The 13,053-nt window shown below is 45.6% G+C and overlaps 2 protein-coding genes across 2 annotated transcripts; both read right to left on the bottom strand.

Annotated features, from left to right (window-relative positions):
* Positions 1-6,007: 6,007 nt before the first annotated feature.
* Positions 6,008-8,415, bottom strand: LOC143024086 (uncharacterized). Its single transcript, XM_076182831.1, has 3 exons — positions 8,387-8,415; positions 6,822-8,267; positions 6,008-6,122 (listed from the first exon to the last, which is right to left on the bottom strand). The coding sequence occupies exons 1-3, from the start codon at positions 8,413-8,415 to the stop codon at positions 6,008-6,010; spliced, it is 1,590 nt and encodes a 529-aa protein (XP_076038946.1).
* Positions 8,416-8,639: 224 nt separating this feature from the next.
* Positions 8,640-10,084, bottom strand: LOC143024085 (uncharacterized). Its single transcript, XM_076182830.1, has 2 exons — positions 9,953-10,084; positions 8,640-9,863 (listed from the first exon to the last, which is right to left on the bottom strand). Exons 1-2 carry the CDS (start codon positions 10,082-10,084, stop codon positions 8,640-8,642), a joined length of 1,356 nt encoding a protein of 451 aa, XP_076038945.1.
* Positions 10,085-13,053: the final 2,969 nt, after the last annotated feature.

Raw genomic sequence — 13,053 nt, 5'->3', positions numbered from 1 at the left:
AACCAGATGCAAATCCTTTTGGTTTCCTTTTGAACAGCAAAACGATAACAACCCTTTACCGGAAAGAGGAACTTCTCTCAGCTGAATAAAACTGTTTCGCGCTAACCACTGCAAAACAAATTTCCACGATTTTTTTTTTTTTTTTTTTTTTTTTTTTTCCCACAAAGAGGTTGGTCGGTATCCTCTAGAAGTCGAGCTTGGGCCTTCATGTTTTTGCCGAGGCAGCAGCCGATAAACTAAAGATGTCGACTTCATTTTCCCAGTTTTCTGAAGCCTTAGGTTAGGTTAGGTTAGGTTAAATTCGGTTAGGTTAGGTTAGGTTAGGTTAAACTCGGTTAGGTTAGGTTGGGTTAAATTCGGTTAGGTTAGGTTAGGTTAGGTTAGGTTAGGTTAGGTTAGGTTAGGTTAGGTTAGGTTAGGTTAGGTTAGGTTAGGTTAGGTTAAGTTAGGTTAGGTTAAGTTAGATTATGTTAGATTAGGTTAGATTGGGTTAGATTGGGTTAGATTAGGTTAGATTAGGTTAGGTTAAGGTAGCATTGTACAAGTAGTCCAAAATATTGGTTGGTATTTTCGAAACACCGGCATACTGACGGCAAAACTGATTGAACATGGTTTACTGTTCCCATGGGGACGGTGATATCATCATCTTGTTGGCCACGTCGTCATTTGAATTTATTTAACCACATGCTGTCTATCACTAAGACCTGTGATTCACCAATCTTGCATCATGTACTAGGTTAATTATCGTCATTTATTATATCCCGGATGAGAGTTTAGAGCTCATATAAACTGATTAATGGGTAATGTTGTGAGGATATATACACACTACACATCCATCCCTTTGCGCAAGGGGATACTAAAGGCTCACAGTGTTAGCAAAACCTTTTCACGCCATGAACGGGACGCGAACTCTGTACCGCAGCGTTGCGGCCCTAGACGATCAGTTCGTATATATCTGTAGATGTAAGATACTTACACCAGGAGGAGCTTAGCTGTGTTAGAAGTCGTTACCTTTGACCTATGTACTCGAACTCTCAGGGCAATTACAAGTCATCAGTTGGTGTTTTGATTTGAACAAAGCACAATTGGACACCCTCCGCTATTCGGAATACCACCTATAGAGATATTACACACAAAATGTTAATGATAATGATATTTGTGATGGGCAAAGACAACTAATGGTATAAATGATAAAGAACATGACCCATAGTCCAGCTAAGGCCTATTTAATTAAAAGAAAAAAAATATATATCTATATATATATATATATATATATTTATATATATATATATACATATACATTTATCAACCACAATTCACTTTAATTCTAAGCCATCAACGTCGAGGAACTCGAACGGAGGCATGCATGCAGAAATTGATACGTTGTCAAGCGAAGGATTCGAACCACCGTTTACACGTAACAAGTGACCATTAACTAAACTTTTATTTTTTTATTTTTTTATTTTTTTATTTTCATTTTTATTTTACTGAGTACCTTGGGGCATCTGAAATGAGTAGTCTTAAGTTTGACCTGTGGTGGGTGAGGTTGGTATCAATCTTTTTCCATCCATTTGTCGCATCTCATGCTTCTTCAAAATCATTGAGTAGGGGAAATATAAAAGGCTATTTCTGACAAGACAAGTAATGTAGATCTAAGATATATACATCAAAATATTTAGTATTAATTTGTTTTTCCTTTATATAGAATTGAAGCAAATTAGATCATTATTAAGGTCATCAGAGGTCAAAAGGTCACGTGACCTCCGATTTGATAAAAAAAACTGGTAGCTTTGCAATTAAACCCCTTGCTCACAGCTGTATTGATAGAAAAATACAAACAAACACCCACCTACCATTCAAGCCAGGATCACTTTGGCAGTTTTTAGAAAAAGCTTAATTCAGTTTGATGCAATACAGTGATAGTGGCATTCTTTTCAATGTCAGGTCTTTTTTCATGTTTTTGAGATGTTGCACGTAATTAGTTACTTCAGCTCACACTAGGTGGCTCACCAGTTTACAGGACTAGAGCTCTTGTTTCGAGGTAGAATTATAATGAAGTATGTCAATTTTACCATGTTTATGTATCGCTGTCATAAAGGGCACCATCTTATCCTTTGTTTACTAAGCATTCAATATATTGAGAGTGAAAATGTAATCAAGTGCAAGGTAAGTCTAAAACAAAAGGTCAGAAAACTATATGATTGTCACACAGAAAAACAAGGTTAGCGAAAATATACGCACATACATAGAACGTGTAGCTGCAGTCACAAACTACAGTCGAGGGTACAGTAAATATCCATAGAAAGTTGTTTTTGCTGACAGACCTATGTACTATTTGAATAAACCATCACGTGGAAGATTTCTATATGGATTTCAAATATGCACAAGATTATGTAGGCCTGTTCCATGTCCAATAATCTAATTAGATGCCAATAGATGGCAGCCAACCTATTAGAGAGGTATGAGAATTTCTATGACAACACATGTCACGGAGATCATGGACCAACGGCCAAGTTCTGGGTCATCTACGTTGACCTTGTTCATCGCTACCTGCTCTTAGACAGACGTGTGGAACAGATGATGCTGACCTCTACATTTACGCACTTGAGGAGCTGTGTACTGTGTTCTTCGCCACCCACCGTCTAAACCATGCACGGTGGATGACAAGGTACCACATAACCTGATGAACATGGAGTACTTGTATGAAGTAATACGTCCCGTATTTGATATAGGTGCCCTCTTTGTCCGCCGTACTTCTAATCAATTTTCCTGTAGTTCAATTGACCTGACATTGGAACAAACGATAGACAAAGATACAGCTTCCAGGCATGGAGGTATAGTCGTCACGTGAAATTTCAGCGCAAGAAAGAGGAGGACTGTGACTAGGTCTATTCGAGGTAGTGGAGTTACCACTTTTTTGGATATGGCAGGTCTTGTGATATCCGAAGAGACAGCACAAGAATTGAAACAATCACGAATATCTAAGGACAACTCAGACTTGGTCAGCATAATTGAATAATTAGGAGATATATTAAATATATTTACATTATCTGATGACCAACTCTATTGCCTAATCACCAAGAAAGCAGCCTTAAATGAATTAAAGGATGACCCATTCCAGATAGTTGATAAGGGGGCTCACTGGAACCAGGAGTTTGTAGGGAATGAAAAAACTACTCTGGAAGGTTAAGAACTTTACCAGTGAAGCTGTCAAAGTCAAAGTTATCGCCAAAGACCAGAAGATCAAGGAGATGAGATGCACCAGAGATTTGTTCGGTCGGCTGCTGTATCTGGCTGACTCACAAAACGTGGGCTTAGCTACAGTCCTTGCACACCCTCTGACCCCCTTCCCACTCTCTCTGTCATCTCAAAGGGGCAATGAACAAAACAGCCAAAGTCAATCCTCAAAAAAAAAAAAAAAAAATCGAGGCTAGGGTAACTAATAATAGAAAACTTGACAACATAGATATATGTCTGATTGATACCATGTTCTTCTCGCGCACCCTTCCAAACCTACCTGCTACCTTTGGTGGCCTGACTAAAACAATTCTGTCGGAAGCTTCCTCCTTTGCTGCAGAAGTGCATCTTGTGTCTGATGCATTATGGAGAAGGGCTATCCATTAAGGGATGTGAGCATGATGAACGTGGAGATTCCCATACTATCTACAGTTACAGGACCATCCCAGCGAAGACCAGTTGACTTCCGTGGTGCATTACAATCAAGTACATTTAAAACCGAATTATTGAACTTGTTTACTGTATAGAAACCAGACTTCTGCTTCATAAAGAAGAGTTGTGACAAAATTCTACAAGCGGCCCAAGGTTGTCGACTCCCTTGGGGTACTATTATTTGAGATAACGCTTTCAAGACATGTGAAGTCTTCAATTCTGTTGAGTGCTGTTCCTTTACTGCTGATGTATGGAGGGTGGTAGGTTTCCCTTCGGTGGTCCCTGGTGCAGCACTTCTGTTTTCTTTAAGATGATCGTGAGGCCAAAGGACTTTGCTGCAATGGCAAAGTGGTAGATGGTAACATGTGCATAAGAAGTGCGCATTCATACGCGAAGAGTAGTTTAGTGATCACCCCCCAGTGCCTTCGTGTGGGCCAAAAGTCTTTAGAGATTAAAGATACTTCCATCAGTCCGGAACTCTATGTAGATCCCCTCTGTGAGATCCTCCGTGGCTTTTCTTAACATCATGCTGAAAAAGGTGGCAAACAGTGTAGGAGCGAGGACACAGCCTTGATTGAACTCTTTGCCGATTGGGATTGGGTCAGAGAAATCGCCGTTGTTTCATTTGCCCCGACTGACCTTCGTGGAGTTGTTGTAGAATCCTGAAGAACTTAGGTTGACAATTCAGTCTTGCAAAGATCTTTCAAAGCCTATCTCGGCTGACCGTATCAAAGGCTTTCGTCAGATCTATGAAAACTGCATACAACTCATTTTTTGCACCCTGTATTTCTCCTGGATCTGTTGCCAGTCGAAGATCATGCCAGCAGTTCCTCGGTTTGCTCTGCAACTACTCTGGTTTTCTGGTAGGTTCTCTTTAGCAACAGTAGGAATCAGTGTGTCCAGATTGATTCTTGTAAGTCTTCCCTTCGATGGATATCAGCGCGACGCCACTGTAATTACAGCACTCTGATTTCTCCCCTTTGTTTTTGTACAGAGATATAATCATGGCGTCACGAAGATCTTGTGGTACGACGTCCCTTTCCCATCATTTCACGAACAGGTCATTGAGCTTCTCAAGAAGAATGTCTCCACCCAACTTGTGCAGTGTGCACCTTTACCAGTAAGCTGTCAACTCAAGGAACCATGTGGCACTTCAGCTTTGCAATGTCTGCTCTCACTTCCTGTTGAGTACGGGAATTGTCTACTTCAGTCTGCAATTCTTCTTGGGAATTTTCTTTAATGTTTTTTCCTGCACATGGCGTTTGTCTCCAAAGAGATTTCCATAGTACTCTGCCCAGCGATTTAGGATAGATTCCTTGCCAGTGAAGATGCTGGTGCCATATGATGTACCTGGTAAGTCCGGCCATACACTGTGCGCAGCGCCACATAGGCTGCACGAATGTTTCCACTTTCGTCGTAGAGCTGGGTTTTCTCCGCAAGGTCTATCCACCACATGTCCTGCATCTCCCTCAGCTTAATCTGTACAGTACTGCACGCATTCTTGTAGGATGTTCGGCTGCCTGTTTATCTGTTTTGGTGAAAACACTCTCAGAACACAATCATTTCTTATAAAGAAGATCCTGAATCGTGGCATCACTTTAATCAAACCACTTCCTAATTTTTCCTGGTTGCGTGGCCTGCTACCTCAACGGTAGTCTTATGGAGGATGGTTTCCAACTGCTGCCAATGAGTCTCTGGGTCTGGATCTTCTTCCGCAGATGTTCTTCCAGTTTGCTCTGAAACTTCTCTTTCATTCCATACAACCTGTCAACTTGCAGTTTCTTTACCTGGAGCCTTTTCTTCTTCGATAGAGGCCTAATGACAAGTCGAAACTTTGTTCTGAGCAGTCGGTAGTCTGTGTAGCAGTCCGCACTAGGTATGACGCAAGTGTGTGCTACGCTCGACACGTCCTTTTGTCGCATTAAGATATAATCCAACAGTTACCAGTATTTGGAACACGGGTGACGCAATGTCGTTTTGAAGCGTGCTTTATGGTGAAAGTTTTAGTGATGCTCATACCTCTTTCTGTAAACAGCTCCAGGAACAGCCTTCTGTTGTTATAACAATTGCCCAGTCCTGCCGACCAAGGACTCCTGGCCCTTGTTTACTCTAGCGTTGAAGTCGTCCATTATGAAGATATTTTCTGCTTCACTGACTTCCAAGAGATTTCTCAAATCTATATACAAGGATTCTTTTATTGCATAATCCACCTGTAGTATGGGGGCATAGACACTGACAATGATGATGAGCTGGTCATCACGTAGTGGCAAATGAAGATACATGAGATGGTCAGAATGGCCAAATAGTAGGCTTTGGAGTTTGTTGCCAACGGACTTCATCATGAAGCCCACGCCTCACAGCCTAAGTTCTTCCTTCCCTCCTCCAAAACAGAAGTGTAGTGTGTAGTCTGCGCCTTTCTCTGAAAGGGGGCATTGTTCTGACGATAAGACCACCTTAAGACACAAAGAGAATGTCTTAAAGAAAATACAAAAAGTAGAAATGGTAATCACATTTAACTCTACTTGTTTAAGAGAGAATCTCCTGCCCATTTATACATATAATATTAGCAGTGATGGGGCAGTCAACTGCAACAAAAGACGCAGGCAAAGGCCAAGCGATGAAGAAAGGAATTCATGAAAAAGAGAATTCATGAATTAGAAAGCGAGCTCGGTGAGCTCCGAATACACTACCGCCAGGCTGAGCACAAATGGGCAAATATTAATATCAACCCAACTCTAAAAGAGACTATTGAAAGAACATTCCTGGGTATGATGTGATGTGGTTGGTTACTACTTCATGGTGCATGCAAATCGTCCGTAAGAAAAGGATTAAAACAAACTCCAAATATCTTTGGACTTATTATTGAATATCCGCCCGCCATGACATAAACTATATACAATCAATATTTTATTACTTTGTACATTTATACAATAATGTTACATTCAGATGCTTTTCACCTTATAAGGGCTATCCTAGTATGTGGCAACATTATTTACAATATATAATTTGATTATCATGGACACATATAATAGTTTCTTAAATCACAGTAATTTTATTTTACAAAAATGCTATATGCGTTAAGGGGACACTATATTAGTGGCGTGTTACCACATTACTCCCCTCCCCCCACGGAGTGACTGGTGAATCGATACAGTCTTGGAGTCTGGGGGCGCTTGGGAAGAGTAGGAATGGGAGTGCCGTTGACGGGAGTGTCCATGGGGTCAAAAAGGTGGGCTGGTTTGACCCGATCAATGGAAATCTGGTCAAGCTTTCCGTTTCGCTGAATTGTCACGGTCTTCCTGGTGCGGCGCAAAACTTTGAAGGAGCCTTCGCACGGAGGCTGGAGGGCTTTTCTGACGGCGTCCGTTCTGACGAAGACGTGGGTGCACTGGAGAAGGTCCTGGCTCACGAAGGTCCTAGGCGACTTGGCTTGGCGTGGCGGGACGGGGTGGAGCTTGGCCATGGTCTCCTTCAGTTGGAAGGCGAAGTCGTGTGGAGTACAGGAGTTGGAGTGAGGCACGTCAGCGATGAATTCTCCGGGAAGCCTGAGGGTGGTGCCGAAAACGAGTTCAGCAGGAGAGTGGCCAATGTCAACCTTGAGGGAGGTCCTGATGCCAAGGAGCACAAGGGACAGCGCCACTGACCAGAGCTCGTTGTTAAGGGCATGGGCGTAGAGGGCGGCCTTGAGCTGGCGATGAAAACGCTCTACCATGCCGTTGGCCTGGGGATGGTAACTGGCAGTACGGTAACGGCGGATACCAAGGAGGGCCATTACCTTGTTCCAGAGGGTCGACTCGAACTGGCTGCCTCTGTCCGAGGTTAGATTGGTCGGGACACCGAAGCGAGCAACCCAGTTGTCGACGAACGCTCGTGCAACGGTGTCGGTGTTGATGTCAGGAAGGGGAATTGCCTCTGGCCAACGAGTGAAGCGGTCGACACAGGTGAACACGTACTTGTAGCCGTTGGAGTATGGGAGTGGGCCGATGATATCGATGTACATGTGGCTGAACCTGGTAGAGACAAGTGGGAAAGGAGTTAGTGGGGACAATGTGTGTCGTGTTACCTTGGAGGCCTGGCACTGGAGGCAGGTGCGGGCCCAGTGCCTGACGTCCTTATTGATGCTTGGCCAGATGAACTTGGAGGTCAACATCCGTTGAGATGCACGTATGCCAGGGTGTGCAAGGTCATGAAGGTGACGGAAGAGTTCATGCCGGAATGATGTAGGTATAAAGGGATGAAGGTTACCGGTGGAGACGTCAGTATTCAGACGGATGTCTGTGCCGGGTACTTGAATTTTCTCCATCTTGAGGAAAGGGTTGTCCAACAGTCGCTGCAAGTCGTCGCAGTTGGCCTGTGCTGTTGCAATTGTGGCATAGTCGATTACAGGAGACTGGGAAGACAATGAATTAATATTTTTGGAGAGGGCGTCAACGGGTGCGTTGTTACCTTGGACGTAGCGAATATCTGTGGGGAATTGAGAAATGTACAGTAAGTGGCGGAACTGAGTAGGGGTATAGCTGGTTTTGTTAGCGTGGAAGGTGGTGGTGAGGGGTTTATGGTCTGTGAAGATAATGAACTGTCGACCTTCAACGAAATACCTGAATCGTTGGACTGCCCGGTAGACAGCAAGTAACTCCCTGTCAAATAAGTTGTAGTTCTTCTCAGTCTTGCTCAGTTTCTTGTAAAATAAAGCGAGCGGCTTCCAAGCACTGTTGACGTATTGTTGTAAGATGGCACCGATTCCATCGTTGGAGGCGTCTGTGGCGATGGATGTGAGGGCCTCCGGGGCTAGGAACTGAGAGTGGCGACGGTGTCCAGCGCAGTCTTCGTAGAAGCGAAAGCTTCGTCGGCTTCAGGACACCAAGCGAGCTTTATGGACTGACCACGCTTGCAAGGCCTAATGAGAGAATACAAAGGTTATAATATGAGGGAACACTTAAGGATGAAGCGATTGTAAAAATTTACCATACCTAAGAACTGCTTGAGTTGTCTCTGGGTGGGGGGTTTCGGGAACTGGCGGATGGCATCACACTTGGTATACCAGAGGTGAAATTCCAGTGGAGGAGACAGTGTGTCCGAGGAAATCTACGGGAGTTAAATTTAAACTTGGCAGAGTTGATTTGGATTCCAAAGTCTCTTAGACGGGTGAATAGTTCTTCGAGATGATGGGGGTGGGTAGCTTCATCAGGGTTGGCAACGAGGAGGTCTTCTATGTAGACGAAACAGAAGAGTAAGCTATGTAGAAATTTGTCGATGAAGCTCTGGAATGTCTGTGTTGCATTCTTCAAGCCGAAGGGCATCCGGACGTACTCGTAGAGGCCAAATGGGGTGGTAATGGCCGTCTTCGGGATGCCATCGGGGTGGACAGGGATTTGATGGAAGGTTTGCACAAGATCCACCGTAGAAAAGATGGTACAGCCGAAGAGCTGGGAGCCAAATTCCTGGATGTTGGGGATGGGGTATCGATCGATGACAGTTTGGGAGTTCAGTGCTCGGTAGTCACCGCACGGTCGCAAATCACCGCTCTTTTTAGGTACGACGTGAAGCGCTGAAGACCAGTTGCTGTTGCTGGCCCGAATGATCCCCTGGCGCATAAGGGACTCGAACTCGGTCTTGACGATGCATTGTCGTTCGGGTGCAAGACGTCGTGGCTTGGCGTGGGTTGGGCGGTCAGAAGTGACGATGCAATGCTCGACGTGGTGACGTATCGGCGGTGTGTAAGGATGTGGCTGAGTGAGGCTGGGAAACTGTTGCAGTAATGAAGCAAAAGGGGTGTCTTGGCTGGTGACAGAGATGCTGGTGCTAACGCCAAGTCGAGTGCGGCCGTAGGACGAGAGGCACGTTGAGACATCGTAGAGGCGACGGCGCTGTAGGTCGACGAGAAGACCGTAGTGGTTGAGGAAATCGACTCTGATTATTGGTTGAGATACGTCGGCGACGTAGAACGTCCACTCAAATGCACGACGGAGGTTGAGGAATAAGATTAAGGTAGACTTCTTGAAGACGTCGATCTTCGTCTTGTTGGCTGCATAGAGGGAAGTGAGTGGTGGTAACATCTTTGAACTGGCTGCATCAGGAAGTATGCTTACTGCAGCACCGGTGTCAATAAGAAATGGGTGGCGCGTCAGAGGGTCTCTGATGTAGAGGATTTGTGAGCAGGAGGGGCGAGCAGTATGCACCTCTAATATTCGCCGCTGTAGTTTAAAGTGGGGGAATGGGTGAAGGCGCAGGGTTGGTTACACTCCCGTGCCTTGCAACCGAACTGGTTATGGTAGTAACATACTGCTGGGGTGCGGTCCGTGCTCCTGGATCTTGGTCTGGATCTGGAACGTTGCCTGTGGGAAAAATTGCGGCGGTCTGCTGCTTGAACTTGTTCCTTGAGCTCGCTAACTTGCAGTGTGAGTTGAGTCACCATGTCGACGAGGCGATCCTAGAGGGGGTCTGTCTTGATGTGGGAGACGGAGGGTGAAGAAACTGTGTCTATGAGCTCGTCGGCGAGTGTGGCGTGTTTCTCCATGGGAAGCTGGTCCTTCACGATGAAGAGGTTACGCTGGATAGTGGCCGGAAGACGTTGGTAGAACAGCTGGAGAAAAAGGGTCTTGTCGAACGTGTCGAACTTGTCTGCCAGGAGATTCCTCATGTGGCGTAGGAGGTCTGACGGTCTCTCGTTTTTTTTTTTTTTTTTTTTTTTTTTTTTTTTTTTTTTTTTTTTTTTTTTTTTTTTTTTTTTTTTTGTTTTAGTTATTGTGAGAGAGAGAGAGAGAGAGAGAGAGAGAGAGAGAGAGAGAGAGAGAGAGAGAGAGAGAGAGAGAAAGAGAGAGAGAGAGATGCTCTTGAAGGCGTGTGGCGACGGATGATTGGAATCGGGCAAGGTTAGCGTCCTTTAAGTATTCGTACGGAGTCTCGGATATTAACGCTGTAGAGATAGCGTCAGATACACGAGAAAGAACGTCCGGAGGGAGAAGGGAGCAGGCGTTGCTGAATGTGGCGGGTCTAGTAGAGACACGCAAGGCCCTGAAATTACATTCCAAGATGTTGAACCACACAATTGGGTCGTGACCGAGGAAAGGTGGTGCACGAAAGGCATTGGTGCCAGATAGAGTTGCAGGTTGCTGGGTGTGTCGGTGGGTGGTATTTGCATAGGAACCACGTCCGCTGAGGTAGGAACAGGCTGGTTCATGATGAATGGGGCGTCGGCTCTGCGGCGGCGGCGGTGGCGGCTGGGGCTGCGGCTGGGGCAGCTTATTATATGCCTACCAGGACCACCAACACCACTAGGGTCCGCCTAGCATACTTAACCTAATGATTATAGGGGAGCGGAAAAAAGGCGTCCGCTCTGAACGGGTTCAGAACCAGAGAAAGAGAGAGGGAGAGAAAGGTGGCGTACTTCATGACTGCGGTCACCGTGGTGGCCGCAGTTGCCAACTCGCCATACTATTATCATTTATTTTATTACAGGCAGGGCGAGTGGAATAGCATACTACACATACAGACATCATTAACATAATAAGGTACAATTTATAATATGAATAATATTCTAGCTAACTAAGATAAAAGAATGACAAAGGAATAATACACACGGAACATGGAAAGTCCTATTTCATACGATCTGTAATTCAGGAAGGCGTGAAATAGGGCGTGGCTACAAGCTAACTGAAACAGGTGGTTAAATGAAAAGCACATTTTTTACAAAGGAACACATGGACTTGTGGCCACGCAACACCCCTCCCCCAAAAGAACACGCTTATAAGGGTTTGTAAGCAAAGAATCGCTTGACCACGGTCAATCAACACTATAACACTTAGGTTTGCACATGGGTAGTTCGGGACAGGGCATCGGCCAGCACATTATGTTTCCCACGAATGTGCGCGATCTGTAAATTGAAGGGCTGTAGGGCTAATGCCCACCGCAGAAGGCGTTGATTAGTATTTTTTATTCGTTCCACAAATGTCAGGGGATTGTGGTCTATAAACACTTGCACAGGGTGAACTGTGCTTCCTACGTATACCCTAAACGCATCCAAAACCATAATCACAGCTAAAGCCTCCTTTTCAATGGTGGCATAGTTCCTCTTTGAAAAGTAACACACAGGATGTAGCACACGATCCTCCTCAACCTCTAGTAGAAGCACGGCACCGGCACCAACTTCGCTGGCGTCGACGTGGATGGTGAACGGCCTCTGGAGATCAGGAGCACGTAGGACAGGAGCATTTGCCAGCAGAGTCTTCACGCTCTCGAAGGAGTCCTGGCAAGCCTGGGTCCACTTGAAGGAGGTCTTGACACTCAGGAGGTCGGTGAGAGGAGCCACCACGGAGGAAAAGTTGGGACAGAAGCGACGGTAGTAACCCGCCATTTCCAACAGTCTCATCACTCCCTTCTTGTCGCTTGGGGCAGGATACTGCAGAATGGCTGTAATCTTGGCGGCAATCGGTTGGACCTCTCCCCTTCCGACCACATGCCCCAGGAATGTGATGCGGGCATGGCCGAACTCACTCTTGGCGAGGTTCACTGTCAAACGCTGTGCTTCCAGAACAGCAAAGAGGGCTCTTAGGCGGTCCACGTGTTACCCCCAGGAGTCACTGAAAACGACGAGGTCATCCAGGCAGCAGCGGACACCCACCAGCCCCGCAGATACGATGTTCATGAGGCTTTGGAAGGTCGCAGGAGCATTCCGCAAGCCGAAGGGAAGGACGGTAAACTGGTACAACCCCTCGGGAGTGATGAACGCGGAGATGGCCCTCGACCGCTCTGAGAATCGGACTTGGTAATAGCCCTGTAGTAGGTCCAGTTTTGTCACCCACTGTGCTCGACCAATGTCGTCAATGCGTCATAAGGGGTAGCTATCCGGCTCGGTGACTGCATTGACATTTCTATAGTCGACACACAGCCGCATAGAGCCATCGGGCTTCGGTACCAAGACCACAGGAGAGCCCCAAGGACTGCTATTGGGTTCCACGATACCAACCTCCTGAAGGCGTTGTACCTCCTCACGTACGTACTCATTCCTAAGTGCGTTCAGGCGATAAGGACGTTGGCAGATTCGATGTGCTCCGTTGGTTTCAATGTCGTGCTCTACAGCTGAACAGAGGTGAAGATGGTCACTAAATATAGCACAATAGTCTGTCAAAAGAGAAGAAATATCACTCGCTTGGTCATTAGAGAGATGGCCTAACTTTGCGCTGGGATCAGAAAGTATGGTGGAATTGTTCACCTTGGTATACAAGCCACTCTGGAGTTCAGAGAAGCTGTCTTCCTGTTCATTATCACATTTAGACACAACAACACAAGCGGGCAAGGGAGGTTCAACATTTGCCTCCATTTTCTTACTCTTTCTTACCCTGTGGTGTTTAAGCAAGTTGACATGAACCAGACGTTTTTTCTTAC

The sequence above is a fragment of the Oratosquilla oratoria genome, unplaced genomic scaffold, assembly GCF_046742065.1.
Source record: "Oratosquilla oratoria isolate Oo_2021 unplaced genomic scaffold, ASM4674206v1 SCAFFOLD89, whole genome shotgun sequence".
Taxonomy (NCBI): domain Eukaryota; kingdom Metazoa; phylum Arthropoda; class Malacostraca; order Stomatopoda; family Squillidae; genus Oratosquilla; species Oratosquilla oratoria.
This window is presented reverse-complemented; position numbering and strand designations above follow the sequence as displayed.

Coding starts and splice junctions, on each gene's coding strand:
- LOC143024086 (XM_076182831.1), bottom strand. CDS start 8,415: ATGGAATCGGTGCCATCTTACAACAATAC. Junction 8,268..8,386: donor GTGCCATCTTACAACAATAC/GTCAACAGTGCT, acceptor CCAACGATTCAG/GTATTTCGTTGAAGGTCGAC. Junction 6,123..6,821: donor CGCCCCCAGACTCCAAGACT/GTATCGATTCAC, acceptor TTGTGTCTTAAG/GTGGTCTTATCGTCAGAACA.
- LOC143024085 (XM_076182830.1), bottom strand. CDS start 10,084: ATGGTGACTCAACTCACACTGCAAGTTAGCGAGCTCAAGGAACAAGTT. Junction 9,864..9,952: donor GCACGGACCGCACCCCAGCA/GTATGTTACTAC, acceptor TTTAAACTACAG/CGGCGAATATTAGAGGTGCA.